At 47.9% G+C, this 15,127-nt stretch overlaps 1 protein-coding gene across 7 annotated transcripts in view; it reads right to left on the minus strand.

The window, feature by feature from the left end:
* LOC111846875 (beta-chimaerin) overlaps positions 1 to 7,714 on the minus strand; it is a 31,377-nt gene extending 23,663 nt beyond the window's left edge. The window contains exons 1-2 of one of the 7 annotated variants that reach the window (XM_023817571.2): positions 7,562 to 7,714; positions 6,861 to 7,009 (exon numbers count right to left, since the gene is read on the minus strand). In XM_023817571.2, coding sequence (XP_023673339.1) covers positions 6,861 to 6,909 — 49 coding nt within the window. In that variant the 5' untranslated portion in view covers positions 6,910 to 7,009; positions 7,562 to 7,714. Of the gene's footprint in view, positions 1 to 6,395; positions 6,493 to 6,860; positions 7,014 to 7,392; positions 7,416 to 7,481; positions 7,539 to 7,561 lie in introns of those variants that run through there. The other 6 variants (XM_023817570.2, XM_023817569.2, XM_023817573.2 and 3 more) reach the window with 6 other exon arrangements.
* Positions 7,715 to 15,127: the final 7,413 nt, after the last annotated feature.

Genomic DNA, 15,127 nt, shown 5'->3' on the forward strand with positions numbered 1-15,127 from the left:
CCTTGCTCCCTCTGCGGGGGTGAGAATCCATCCTAAAACTCAGCAGTAGCTTATGCTGTGATGGAGCAAATCCCTGACCGGTTCACTATTCCCTTGTCCCAGATCAGTCTACGTCACGCCATGGAAATAGAGTTTCACCTTCCGAGGACAGGAGGCGGATTAATGCACAGGCTACCCTAGGCTATAGTCTAGGGGCCCAACGAACACCAGGGCCCCACCCTTGCCCGAGGATAAAATGGTGCGGTTCGTTAAATCGGCAACACGTGATTGTCAATGCTGATGTCACCCTCGGGCCCCCAGATAAATTAATCCACTCCTGGCAAGACATCCGCAAAACATTCTGATGAGGGGCTTGGAAATCAAAAGATAAAGAGCATTTCTGCAAAATAGAAAATGAGTATGAATGATACTCATGAAACACTTGGCTCAGAAAATGAAAACCATGGCGTAGTCCCATAACCATTACAGGGTCAGGGTGGGCCTGGAGTATATCCCAGAAAGCACCGCTTACAAGACAGGGGATACCCCAGACAGGGGACACCCACAACGGGAGACACCTGAGACAGGGGACGCCCTGGACAGGGGACACCCGCAACGGGAGACACCTGAGACAGGGGACGCCCTGGACAGGAGACACCCGCAACGGGAGACACCTGAGACAGGGGACGCCCTGGACAGGGGACGCCCACAACGGGAGACACCTGAGACAGGGGACGCCCTGGACAGGGGACGCCCACAATGGGAGACACCTGAGACAGGGGACGCCCTGGACAGGGGACGCCCACAACGGGAGACACTTGAGACAGGGGACTCGTGCAATACGAGACACATGAGGCAAAGGACACCCTAGACAGGGGACTCCCAATAGTTGGGAGTAGAATCTGGACTGCTGGAGGATAAACTCACAGAAAATTCACAATGAGAACATCTGAGCTCCACACCCACAGATCCTGCAGCTGAACCCACAGCCCTGGGGAGGTGGGGCTATAGTGCTACCCAGTGAGCCACCGGTCTAAGGAGGAACCACTAAACCACCTAAACGTAACCAATGGTGGATTTGGACTCGGCAGACCTCCCTGTTTTCAGAGCAAACATCTTAATAGTAAACAAGTTCATATAGTCTGTTAGAAGTCTAGCTAAAAGAGTCCCTACGTGCACAAGTTGGAACACAGTTGGACACAGTCCCCACCCAAATGCTGTCTGATGGAGCCGAAATCACTATGAATACAGCCTCCAGTCTTCTCTGGCGAAATGGTGGATCGTAGGGTGGGGGAGGGAGAGGGTGGGGAGGTAGGAGATACAGATATTTAGCTGAGGTGAGGACAGGGGCTGGGTGGAGAGGGGGGGAAGGGCACGTTCCCCCCCCTGCTGAAATAATCCCTGGAATGATGCAACTAGGAAATAGAGAGATAGACAGCGTGCAGTAAATGATTTCTTTTGCATGACATTTAAAGCATGTATTTGGCCCAGATTATCAATTTATGGCTTGGAAAATGTATATTTGTGTTTCTCAGCCGCATTGAAAAATCTTCACTTTCTCAAAATAGTAAACAGAGTTAATTTAAGAGGCGTCTCCAAGCGGCAGTGACCCCCCTCACACGGACAGAGCACGTCAGGCGCTTAAGGAAGCAGATCCCAGCATCTGGCTCAGAAACGTGTGGAGAGACGCTGTGCTTGGATTCCGTCTCGTCCATCGCTGAGAAGAGAGCCCACGCCGCTCAGCATCTCGCTGCGGGGGCCCGCGGAACACGCACATGCGTAGACGGCACCCACGCAGCGGTGAGTCAGCACATCACCCCATACATACCCATGCATGTTAATCCAGTCCCAGCTGTCCATCAGAACCTGCAGGCATGACTCAGAAGACGAGCTGAGTGCTGCTCTGTGATGATGTCATCGCCCCCCCCCCCCCCCCCGACCCAGGCCACCACTGGGGCACACAGTGATGAGTGTATGTTTGGCTTGTGAAACATGGGGAGGATGTAAATGTTTCACGGGAGGGGTGAAGCTGTGGGTAAAACCTCTCGATTCACTGGGAATGACATGATGCTTTATTGGCTATTCGCATGAGTACAGATATATTCAAATTCTTTCATTTTCACATATCCCATCATGCTCTCCTTTGAGACGTATGCAGCTGAGAGTGAAGCTTGGGCTTAGCCATTTATCCAGGACGGGTTTAGGGTGGAGCCCAAGGGCCTGACAGCAATGCGACTGTTATGCTGGCCATGAGATTCAAACTAGTGACCTACTGATCACATAGGCCACACGCCACCCCCCAGAGCTGCTCGCACAGAGGGGAGAGATCAGGCACCCAGCCCAGTTCACATGGGTTTATGATTCTGCTCGGATGCTGATAAAATGGAGCCGTTCCATCCTGCAGCCGCCGTACCCTTTAAATCTGCTCGTCCTCTATAAGAACACGGCTCCTGCAGCCCCGACCAGATATCTGATGCTCGTTGACATGCTGTTTCAATTATCTCCTGCTGAAATGCCGCTTGGTGCCGTTTATTTGGACAATGTCAGACTTCGCCACCCCAGGGATTCTGGGCCGGTGTCTGATTTCCCCTACCCACTTCAGTTAGTGTGTGTGTGTGTGTGTGGGGGGGGGGGGGGGGGGTTACCGGGAAATTGCCAGTCTTCTGTACAGCTATTGTAGGGCTTTGCTTGGTAGGGGCTCAGCGGGGAGTCCGACAGGCTCACTCCTCAAGGGCCCGGCCCGTCCACCACTATGTGTTCAGAACGTGCAAAGGTTTCTCCCTGGTTCACTTGGGTTTTCTCTGAATGCTCTGGTTTCCTACCATTGTCCAAATGTTTGCAAATATGCAAACTAGAGTCTCTGATTTTGTGTCTGTTGTGTGATAGAATGGCATCCAATCCCATTTGTCTCCTGCTTGGATAGCTGCCTTTCCTGGCTCACCCTGGCCCTGTACCGGATGGATGGTTGGATGGATGGATGGATAGACCACTTGTTCTATACAGGGTTGCAACGATTGTTCAATATACTGCTTTGAATTTGAACCATGAAAGCCAACAAATACACTGAGTATCTAACAGCATTCCACGGATACAACATGCTGTCTGTGGCCAGGTTCTATGTGGGATCGGCCACTGGTTCCCAGTGGATATGCACCGGTCTGATGCTGGGAGTAGGTATTCGAGTCCCACAAGTGAAAAGCCATTGCAGAGGTCAAGCACCTTGTCACCGAAGCTGCTTCAGACTATAAGAGTGGGATGTTTCACAGGAGACATCGGGCTCCAGTGTTCAGCTCCAGGGTGCGGAGGCAGGGCCTCCAACCGGTGATCCAGGATTTACAGAACCAAGGCCCTAATCGCAATTCCGCTGAACCCCCCCCCACTGCAGTGCTCCATCGGCACCCGAGGCACATGCAAAAAAGAGTGACGAATGCTCAGACAGCCATCGCTCTGGTGTGCACTTAGATCCTAATGCAAGGCAGGCCTCAGATTTGCCGGGAGAACGTCACAGCCTGAAGGACCCCGACATAGCGTCTGCTGAATAACACCCAACTCATATAATAACACCTCCAATCGCTTAGCTCCCAGGCAACCGCATGGCACCGTACCTCACTGTACAGTGGCCCTACGCTAATCACGCCAGTGGTCCAGCACCTAATAATCCTTCTCCAACCTGTGACAATGGCACAGAGGGCTCGACACTAATAACAACAGCCTTAAATAAAATATTTGTAGAGCAGAGATATGCAGGGGGTGAGACGTTTCAATTTTCTTCGATGAAAGCCCAGTGTATGTGTTGGTGAATCCAAAGAGCTCATCCCAATGACAGGTGTTTATGAATATTCACTGACATTTAGATTCTCACCTGTTCAGTCTTGAATTTAATTATTACCAGTGAGCCTGCAATTGTTATACAGTGAAATATATTACACCAAATTAAAAACCCGCTGAATTTCAGAACGACCTTCAGCAGGGGAGAAAGCAACCTAACAAAAGGCCCCCCTCTTGAAAATTAACTGCCTGCGGTTCAGTGTGAGAGCTGGGGAGGGAATACAGCAGCGTGCTGTTTATAGATTATCGCACTCATTAGCATCGATGAAAAACCGCGGCCGTTCGCTTTGAGCAATTTGCATTGCTTAACTCACCTCACCCTTCTCAAGAACGCAGAAAATATATTCGCTTTGAAAAAATATATAGGCCTATGTAAATGCAGAATCGGAATATGGGGTCAGGTGTTTGTAAGATCATCTGGGAGATAAATCTTTTCTAGCACTGCTCACAATATCATGATATAACAAATAAAAACTTGTATTCCGCATTTTCCCCGCTTTAATACCCTCACCTGCTCCAAGCCTTCAATTTAGCATCATCTGTGTGGCTTTAAAACAAGTCTCATTCCAACATTGCCTGGAGGAAAATATCTCGAAGGCAGAGACGGGTTTGTCGCGGAGAGACATCGACGATTTTATTACAAAATTACATTCCAAAGAAAAACTCTTCCCAAAGGACAATACACAACCTCCGGTTCATCCGAGAGCATAATAAAAACACTCAGGCTGAGTTTTTAAGGATACACACTACATCATCTCTACAGGAGAGACATTAATCTGAATGTATTTTATGAATTGCCGTTTTTCCTGAATGTGCATACGCTGCAGGAAAACTACAATCAATAAGTGCATTTGTGCATTTCTGTTCTCAGCCCATCTGTCACACCACCTAGGCCTACCGTTGTCCTGTATATTAATTTGCACACGATGATGCGGGAGGAGTGGTGACTATATGAAAGGACCATAGGCCTCATGAGGTCTGATCAGTCGAGGCTATAGTACCGAGCCTCGATGGCAATTTTACTTCAAAAAAAAAAGGGTAAACTTCACTTAGCCCCTGATCTTTTCAATAGCTAGAAACGTTCCTGTGAAACAACCATGTCCGCTAATGCAACGCCCACGTCCATGATTTAAACACTCAGCACAAGTCCCGATACACCAGGACACACAAACGTCGATCATCAGCTTAACGGCAACAGGAAGAAAGGGAGACTTTTTCCGGAAAGAAAGTTTAAAATATCCTTGGAAGTTAGGCTGAACAGGGATCTTTCAATAAAACATGCTGGGAGATATATCACCGGCTAATGGCAAACATTGATCCAGCGCAGTAAAAACCTATCGAGCGATTGAGCTACACTGTCTATCCGAAGGCCGTCGTGAGGCCGTGATGCATAATCAAGCAAGCCGCCGAAAAACAGACACAGTGTAAACTGCAGCGGCCAATTTAACAATGAATCATCTAAACAAATTACAAAAACTGATACACACTTTCAGGCAATAAATAATGAGCATTACAAAGTCATTTTCTCCGTATTTGTAAATTACACAGGGACATACAGCATTAAGAATCTAACAACAAATATTTGCATTAGATTGCTGTGGTTTGACTGTGATAAAGACTGCAGTAGGCCTACTCTGTTTTATTTCTGATAAACAGCGATTGACTTTAAGCCAAGACGTCGATTGTAGAATAACGTACCATCAATCTACTGCAGCGGGGAACACGGCGACTGCATAGCGCCACGCCTACTTAATGTGTTAAGGGGCATTTAAAATAGGATATAAGCTTTCACGCTTAATCATTGTACGGGTCTTTTTTATCTGATAGATTAAGAGGACGGAGGTTTATCCTGCATTAATATCCAAGCCATGTACACCGGAGGGACTGCAGCGATCAACGTCTCACTTTAGACTTTTCTGTAACACTTTGTCGAATCACCTGGAGAAAAAGTTTCGGCGGTGTCTGTCCTCTCCTGTATAACCGAGCCACTAATTTTACACGAGAGGTTTTGCCAAAAATACACCTGTATCTATAAGCTTTGTCAGAGAGGCACCCGGCACTCACTTGTGTATCTACAACAGCCTAAGAACAAGAAAGAAAGAGGAAAAACAGGATTCTTTAAAAAACTGGTCGTGGACTCGCAGACATAGGGCCTATACTTTATCTTTCAGTCTTATGTCTTATGACGACGTCTAACTACAGCCTTTTTCTCCCAAAGGTAACCCAATGAAATATTCACAGAAATCACATGTTCACCTTTCAGCAAATAAATGCCTGGTTAAAGCGAGGCAATTAAAATACTTAATAAAAGCATATAAACAAAATCATACTTGCTCGTTAGAAACTCCGGCATCAGAACTACACAGTAAGTAGCCTATACTTATGCAGTTCCCGCGCTGCCTCTAACAACCACGGAAAACTTAGAAATACAAAAAAGTGCTCAGCTTAATCATTCCGCGCAGATCTTTGAGAAATTACATATCGATCCCAGGTCTTCTAAGTTAAATTGACATATCAATGGGCCGGGTGGGTGGAGGTAGGAACTGATGCCTTGTACATTGTCAATCTGAAGTACGGTGCGCATTTACCAGTGGGTGCTGGAGAAAGGCTCATAGCGCGATTCTATAATCCTGGTGGGGGTGCGGGTACGGGGATCGGGAGGAACCGACAGCTTCAAGGAGCCCGCCACCAAATGCCAGATAATGACAGTGTGCGAGCAGAGTTCGGCCCATTGGGACGCTACCCGCAGAGACAATTAACTCCTTCGGGACAATAATGTAGTTTTCATGGTGTAACAGTTTGCTGCAGATGCAAAACAGCCTTGTTATCACATACCTTTCCATATGTATACACGCATGTTATCGTCAAAACCAGATCCGTTTCCAGTAATACGCAATGAAATTGTGTTACATGTGCAACGTTGTCGTTGGCATCTAAAGCTATCTTGGCCGCGGTCTGACGAGTTCAAAGCCTCAGCGTTATGACAGCTCAAAGTAGAAGGTTTACAGTGAACGGGTGATGATGATGAACGGTTTATTTTAGAGCATTCTCACCGGAGGAGACGGAGGAACCAGACAGACTGGAGTTACTGGACGCTGCCATCCCGGACACTCTTCGGCTATTTTACACGCACGCAGTCCAGGTGCGCTCGGCACAACCTCCCGGAGGTCCGTCCATCTCGCTTAGAGACCCGCTGTCGCTTCTGGCTTCAGGAGAAAAAGAAAATCAGCAAATATTTCCAGTACGCCTTTTCCTTTCTAATATTTATCTTGTTGCACGATGCTCTCTCGGATCCCTCAAAAATGGCACAGGGGTTTGAATCGGCGTCTCTTCCCGCATTCGGCGGCGCGATTTGCGATTAATGACAGTCGCACAGTCCTGCCCAAAAAAGCCAAGTATATTTCAAACAGGGAATTTAAGCCGATAAAAGTTTTCCAGCTATTTGCAAAAAAGCGTGGGATGTTGCTAATATCCCTTAAAGTTCATGCAAAATATATGTATGCCACCGAAGCCTTCGCCATGTTGAATTAGAGGGAGTTACTGTATCTTTTCCATGTGCCACTTAAAGACTAGTAATAAACACACACTGTACTGGCCGCGCCGTTTCCGCCTTCTTAAAGTGGCAGCGGGCTGACCAGCAGCCAGCGTGTTCATTTACAGACCACCGCAGTCACCTCCAGGTTGAGCGCCACCGCGCAGGCTTCCTCTCGGTCGCACCCAGACTATTTGCGACACACGCATCGCGTGCACTTACGTGCGTTTTGTCACAAGCAAATTTCGGTTCACATGCTGGATTTTCGACACAGTATCTGGCGGCGACTGGTGATAGACGGCGCAGTGCACGAGACAAATCTGGCCTATCGCTGCGTAGCCTATGTCTGAGTTAATTTATAATATAAGGTCCATCTCATGAGAAACTCCCGAAATACGCCCATTTGCTGTATCTCTTAATACTCATCGTTTAATGGTAATGGAGCGAACGGCACGTTATTTGTTTAAACGCGCTGTCAAGCCCAAACTTGAATAAAAATGTTACCGGGAAGAATGCTGGAGAGGATTTCTCCATTCCCTTACCTTCTGCCAGAGCAGGATGCAGTCTCCAGATTAACGTTAGTATATTAATAATTTGCAAAGCAAACCCAGAAGGGAAAATGCTTGTTGCATACTGTAATACATTTCACGGATTTAAATGCCCGAAAAATCGTAAATCTCCTCGGATAAGTCATAAGCTATTAACGCTCAAATCCCCATTTTTGCACAGCGTTCGAATTCATCGCTACGTTATCATAGAAGTACTTATCGGTACTTATCGGTTGAAGCTATGATTGATTCATTGAATTTGCGCCTTAATTACTCGTCTGTTTCACGAAACTCCTCTGCACTGTTCTAGATTCATAATTGGGAATACTTTGTTACAGGGGCTAAATTCCCAGTCTTTTTCAGAATATTTTGACGTCACACATCAACCAGCCAGTTTACTTGACTTTTTATAATGAAATAGAAACTAAATATACAAATATAACAAAATATACATTAGGTCTAATTGTAAAATTTCATAGCTGTCTATTTTTTCGATTAGACTCATGCTTGGCTGTCAAATATACAAGCTAAAGATCAAAGGCATAATTTCTATAAATTAAACACAGAAACACAATGCAAAATAAACGATTCAGTTTTATTCACATCCAAAGCAATGGATTTATCACTGAGTCGCCAAGTGGTCTAATAGCGGTTTTTATTCATGATGTCAACGCTATAGGTACGTGGGAGGTCCAAATAACAGTCAGGCCGGTGGGAATTAAGTACATAGCACGAATGAACACTTTTGGTATAAATAAGTAAATAAGTTCATCGCGGTACCTTGTATTGTACCCTGACCTGTCAGTCCGCGCTCTGCCTTACGCGCCTTACACATTATGTCGCATCGCATGAATTACCGTTGACTACCGTTGGTAAATTTTCAACACAAATATCTAGTAGGCCTACTATGAGTCCACCTAGTGGTCACAACAATTTGCGCTTCATTTTTAAAGATGCATATGAAATCTTCAGCTCGTTAAGACTGTTTATGACCAACAAACCGTCTCAAAAGAGATATAATTGCAGTGATTTATGCTTTTTATTTCGGATCGATGGTACAATTCTCATTATTGGCTGAAGTAGGCCTACTAAGTATTGAAAAAACACTTTAAAATATTTTCCCATTCTCTTTGATTCCCATTAAACGTAAGGTGGAATTGTTCTGACACTACAACTGGTGCTTCATCATCATACTGGTTATTAGGATCGCATGTTCATTAACACAGGAACGTGACTGGCATGGGTAACCTGAAGGAGGTGAGGAGTTCATCAGTTTTGTGGGCGTTTCCCAGAGAGACACGTGGTCAGGATCGACTGCGTCTGCAGCACCGCCGCTGGAGTCCTCCAACCGGCTGCGCTGCGCTTTAAGCCCGGCAGGACGGAGTCAGCACCCGCTGCCTGCTGCTTCCTGGCGCGTGCGTGAGCAACTGGGGCCAGCCGTATGTCTCTCTGGAGCGGAGACAGGATTTGCTAGGATCTGAGACAAGCGGAGAAAGAGCGATGCAACATCTATTATTGTTTTACAGGCATCGCGATTTTTCGTTATTCTGCACCTAAAACGTGATTCTCAGGCAATGCTGGCTGTTGTGTAGGCTTTATGAAATATAGCCAGAAGTACTACTTTTAACCGTAATTTAAATAACTGAAATAAATACATCAAATTGAATCTGCAAAAATGGTTTGTCGAAATCATTCCCGAGATATACAATGTGAGAATGGGTTTAGAGATCACAAGGTCGACCCAAAGATATAGCTACCGAGCATGGTTACAAACCCAAAACTACGTGGGTGGGTTCCATGCGGGTACGGTGAGTGGAGTGCTGTCATTCTCTATTCTGGCCTGTAGCCAACGTGGCTGTCATCATAAATCTTTACATTTTAACATGTAGGGAGATCTTTTCATATCTGAATTAATTCATATGCCTGGATCTCACGTCTTGCGGGTTAGGCGCGTCCTCAATTTTATGTTCTGTAGTTTGTATCTGGGCGTATTTCCCTTGTTTTCCTAAATCAGCCACCAGGCGTCACTGCTGTAGCGTTTTTTTGCTAAAATGACATGATGCGCATGTCGGCCTTCGCACCGTCGCCGTGGTATTTCCTGACACATTGTCTTCTCCCTTCAGGTCTTTTAATTATTACAGCAAAACTGATTTGTGTTATAAATTAGCAGAAACGACCTCTTACTTCGTTATTCTATGAAGAAGCAACTTGCTGTGTTCGGATTTGTAACACATATTGCTCTTAAAATCATAAATGCCGTTACAACTTCAGTATGGCCCGTGGTTGTACGTGTCGTCTGCGTTTTATCAGTGCGCACTGTGTAGGATGAGAAGCTTTTCCCAGGAACCTCTGGATTTGGAACAAAGGAGGCTACTTTACGGGCGTCCGTCGCTTGTGGCAGCTTTCACTGCAAACCAGCGCCTGCTCTAACTGCTCCAGTGCATTACGTTCCCTTATATCTTTGCCGTGAACATTTCCAGTAATGCAGTGAGCCGTCTTTGAACTGTGTGTGTAATTGCCACAGTTTTGCACAAAGTGTTGCATCTGAAGTTACTTTGTGATAAAGGACATTCCTCCCCCCCCCAACCCCCATCTCTGTCCCAACCCCCACACCATCTCTTTCTCGGGGTAAGAGAGGGACAACTTATTTTAATTCCTTCCAGATGTGTGTCTCTCCCCCTCCCACCGGCACTCGCAGCGGCGTGACTGAGACTCTGATAGTGCTGCCCCCAGTGCTACAGACAGACGGTGTGAGTGCAGGGATCCAGAGGCCAAACATAGACTGGGGGGCTGTCCTGGTCTCCATAACGACATAGTGGCTCCGGCTGACTGTACACTTCTGCAGAACTGGGTAGTAGTATTTGAAAGGAAAGCTGTGGAGCACACCCCTTCGATGAGAACCATCTGGCCCTTGGGGGGGATAGATGGGAGGCTGGGGAGGGGGGGGGGTTCTGGAAGATCAGCATGGAGCCCAATCATCTGCAGTTTCCCAGCATTCCTAGCAGCCTGCATTGTGTGTCACATCGACACACATAACCTCCCCCCCCATGTACATACACACCTATATGCCCACAGACACATACATGTATCTGACACATCAAATGTCATCCACATCCAAACAGGAATGTGCACACCTAAACATGTTCTCTATTCCTTTATCTTTAGGGGTCAGTTTTATCTCCAGGGAAACATAAATATGGAGTATAGCGGCGTATTGAAATAATAAATACCTTTTTTTGGAATTGGCAGCATGGTGGCATAGAATGAGTTAATGCTGTGAGTGTAGATCTCTGATCTCTGGAATGGGTTATGTTCCTTAATGGCCCTAACAGCTGCCGGTTGTATAAACTCTGTCAAACACATGCATGCAGCTTCTCTCTCTCTCTCTCTCTCTCTCTCTCTCTCACACACACACACACACACACACACAAACAGACGCTCGCTATCTTCCTGCCTCACGTTTCATGTTTACTTTCTAGCACCTCAGTTGCTTCGCCTGTCCTTTTCTGACTGGATCTCGACGCGGTTTTACACATCTGTGTCTCCCCAGGGCTGAGCGCATGTCCGTCACACACACAGCCGACCTGCGTCTCCCCAGGGCTGAGCTCATGTCCGTCACACACAGAGCCGACCTGCGTCTCCCCAGGGCTGAGCTCATGTCCGTCACACACAGAGCCGACCTGCGTCTCCCCAGGGCTGAGCGCATGTCCGTCACACACAGAGCCGTCCTGCGTCTCCCCAGGGCTGAGCTCATGTCCGTCACACACAGAGCCGACCTGCGTCTCCCCAGGGCTGAGCTCATGTCCGTCACACACAGAGCCGACCTGCGTCTCCCCAGGGCTGAGCGCATGTCCGTCACACACAGAGCCGACCTGCGTCTCCCCAGGGCTGAGCGCATGTCCGTCACACACAGAGCCGACCTGCGTCTCCCCAGGGCTGAGCGCATGTCCGTCACACACAGAGCCGACCTGCGTCTCCCCAGGGCTGAGCTCATGTCCGTCACACACAGAGCCGACCTGCGTCTCCCCAGGGCTGAGCGCATGTCCGTCACACACAGAGCCGTCCTGCGTCTCCCCAGGGCTGAGCTCATGTCCGTCACACACAGAGCCGACCTGCGTCTCCCCAGGGCTGAGCGCATGTCCGTCACACACAGAGCCGACCTGCGTCTCCCCAGGGCTGAGCGCATGTCCGTCACACACAGAGCCGACCTGCGTCTCCCCAGGGCTGAGCGCATGTCCGTCACACACAGAGCCGACCTCCTCCTGTAGGGGATGCGCAGAGGCTGGGGAGCAGAAGTTTGCAAAACATTTTCAGATGATGCTCAACATGTGTTTCTAGTTGGGGGACTTCCGGCTCTTTCTCTCTGTTCCCCACTCTCTCTCCAAATCTTTCTCTGGAGCAGAACCTTTTTTTTTTCAGAACCAGTCCTCCTCTGTATCAGTCTATGTCTTTGTGTGGTTCATAGCCTCTCTTCATTCTCTGGTACTTTCATCACTCCTGGTCTCATTTGGCCCCCATAGGTAGGGGGGGGGGGGGGGGGTTTATTGCAGTATCCAGCTGGCAGATTCAGGAAGTCCAGCCCCAGGATTTCAGCACCCGGTTCTGCAGCTGCTCTGATTACTTATCTGGACTGACCCAGATGTTCATGGAACGGACGGCTTTGTTGTGGCGGTCAGAGGGGTGTCTCGGTCCTGCTGAGGGTGGCCCGAGAGCCTCCACACCTGGCAAGCACCCCCCCACATCCCCGGGTCGCTCCACGCGTGTGGCGTGGTCACGTACCGATTTCACGGGGGGGCCCTATGGAAGGGACTGTGAAAAGGAAGCTTCACTTCAGCGTGTGCGAATGGGTGGGGGGTATCGATGGCGGGGGAGGTACACAAATGTTGTACATACATGAAAATATAACCCTCCTCCCCCCATAAGCCTCCTCCCAATGTATGATGGACAGCTCCGTTCTGAGGCCTGAATGAACCCTTTGTGATTAAGTGGGTCAACAGTGATGGGCTACAGGGAGAGAGAGAGAGATAAAAAAGAGAGAGGGAGAGGAGCCTGGAATGCCATCTTCCTTTAGTTCCTATCACTTTCTTAAAAGCGCAGATGCAGCCCTGCAGCATATGAAGCTGGAAATCTCTCCCACAGACAGTATGCTTCCTGTTTAGATACCGGCAAACCGTCGCCCTGTATAGCCAGGGAGAGAGGAGAGAGGGGCCTGTTACCGGGGATATTTCTTCTCCTTGTTGCTACGGGAGATTTTCATGTTTATGATTGTACGTCATTGGCTCTTGATTTTGCTGGAAAGCACAGCTGCCCTGTGCATTCTGGGTATTTGAAGACCTGTGACCCTGAACATACAGGTCTGACTGAATACTCACAGCTGGCCCTCGCTGGTGCCCTGGTTACCTGCTGCCAGCTAGTCCCACTTACCAGGTTGTGCTTAATCATTTTCTGTTCTTGTTTTGGAAATTTGAAAGCTTGGCTGAAGAAAATATGCATGGGGGAGAGCAGATGTGGCTGCCGTCTGCTTTTCAAATCTTGTACAGGAAAGGATCTGCTCTGCGTTTCCACCATGATGAAAACTAACATCAGCCACAGTGTAATCCCGACGACTTTATGGCGTCAGGGCTGTTACATTGTTCCTGCTTTGGATGACCTGTTGATTGGTCACATAACATGCTAGGGGCGGAGCCTTGGAGTCCCTTATCGATGATGTCATTTCTGTATGATTTCAATGATGAGGTAGACTCCGGAAAGCGGCTGGCTGATGGGACGCCTTTCACTCTTAGCCTCGTGCTTTCACCGCCAGACTGATGGGAAAGCGATCTCGTCGCCGGGACTGACTCGGTCTGCTTCCCGTGGCACTTTAAAAAACAGAAAGGGTAGCAGGAATGGAAGATGGATAAATGGAAATAAAACAGGCACAGTGATGTGTTTTTCGTGTTATTAGTCCATTAGCAGCTCTTGTACATAGACAAGTAGCAGATCGCTTGCCAATAGGTCTGCAGAGCGCAGGGTTAGTGCACGGGGAGATATCCACCTGGTAGTGGAGTACTGGCTTCTGCAGGTCCTGGTGTAGAAGGATCTGTTAAATGTCACCCACAGCCCACAGCCCACAGCCCACAGCCCACTGCTCTGTCTTGCAGCTCTCCTAAAACCATCTATCCCTCTCGCTTCCGCTCTCTGCAGTTTCAATGTCCTCTAAAGGAGATTCTCTGTCAGTCTCTTCCCCAAAGAACTCCAAGACAAAGAAACATACTTAAGCATGTACAAGCGACTATGAAATGCACTGATTGTCTGACTTCAACTATTGCATCTGAAATGTGTTTTCCTGGAACCTGTTCAGATCTCTACTCACTCCAGCTAGAGGGTTTTGGGATTGAGTCCCATCCCCACTCTGTTTGTATAGGGCGTTTATGCCTTCTTTTGATGTTAAAGATGAAGTGGGATTTGAACCCCCAACCCAAGAGGTATTAAATAACAGTGATACTAACCGAGCCAACAGGCCGCCCCAGAGTGGTGCGTGTGACGTGGTCAAGAGGGGAGTGTAAGTATTGTGTTTGTCTTTGTGCAAAAAGCTAATCTGAGTTGTGCTTATTGGAGAAAGTTCCCAGCTCTCACATGCAGCGCGCTGTAAGACACAAGGTCAGATTCCTGCCAGATAACCACTCGCACAGATGTCTTAGGACCTTCCGGAATAAAGATTTCCCCCCCATCGAAAAAATCAGCCATTTACTTCTTTACTCCAGATGCGAGGGACATTGCCCACACTTAAGGTCCCCCGCAGCTTGTGGTTAAAACATCCCGGTAAATTTACTGCTTCTTCCCTTGGGCCCAGTAACCTGAGATTGTCGATTTAATTGACAAAATCTTTGGCAATATTTGAAGGCTCCAGGTGATTGTTATATAAATATTTCTATACATGGACCATGACTCTTCACCGGATGAGGACTTGCAGAGGATTGCCCTGAAACGCTGTATGTTTGGTTATATATATTTACAGTGTAGTTGTGGTATGTCCCGCCTTTGTGGGGCGTGACGCTGCTGCTCATTGGTGGAAACCTTGGGTTCTCCTCTATCTCTGTAATTGAGGAAAGTTGATTGGAAGGCTGATTAGATACAGGAGCTGAGCTGCCCACTCCCACTGTTTGTTGTATGCCACCCTGGGCCCCCTCCCAGTCAGGTTCGGTTCGGCTCTGGTCTGATTGAGGGTCTTACTACACTTTCATTTAGAGTCCTTCTTTGA

Source organism: Paramormyrops kingsleyae, chromosome 23 (genome assembly GCF_048594095.1).
Source record: "Paramormyrops kingsleyae isolate MSU_618 chromosome 23, PKINGS_0.4, whole genome shotgun sequence".
Lineage (NCBI taxonomy): Eukaryota > Metazoa > Chordata > Actinopteri > Osteoglossiformes > Mormyridae > Paramormyrops > Paramormyrops kingsleyae.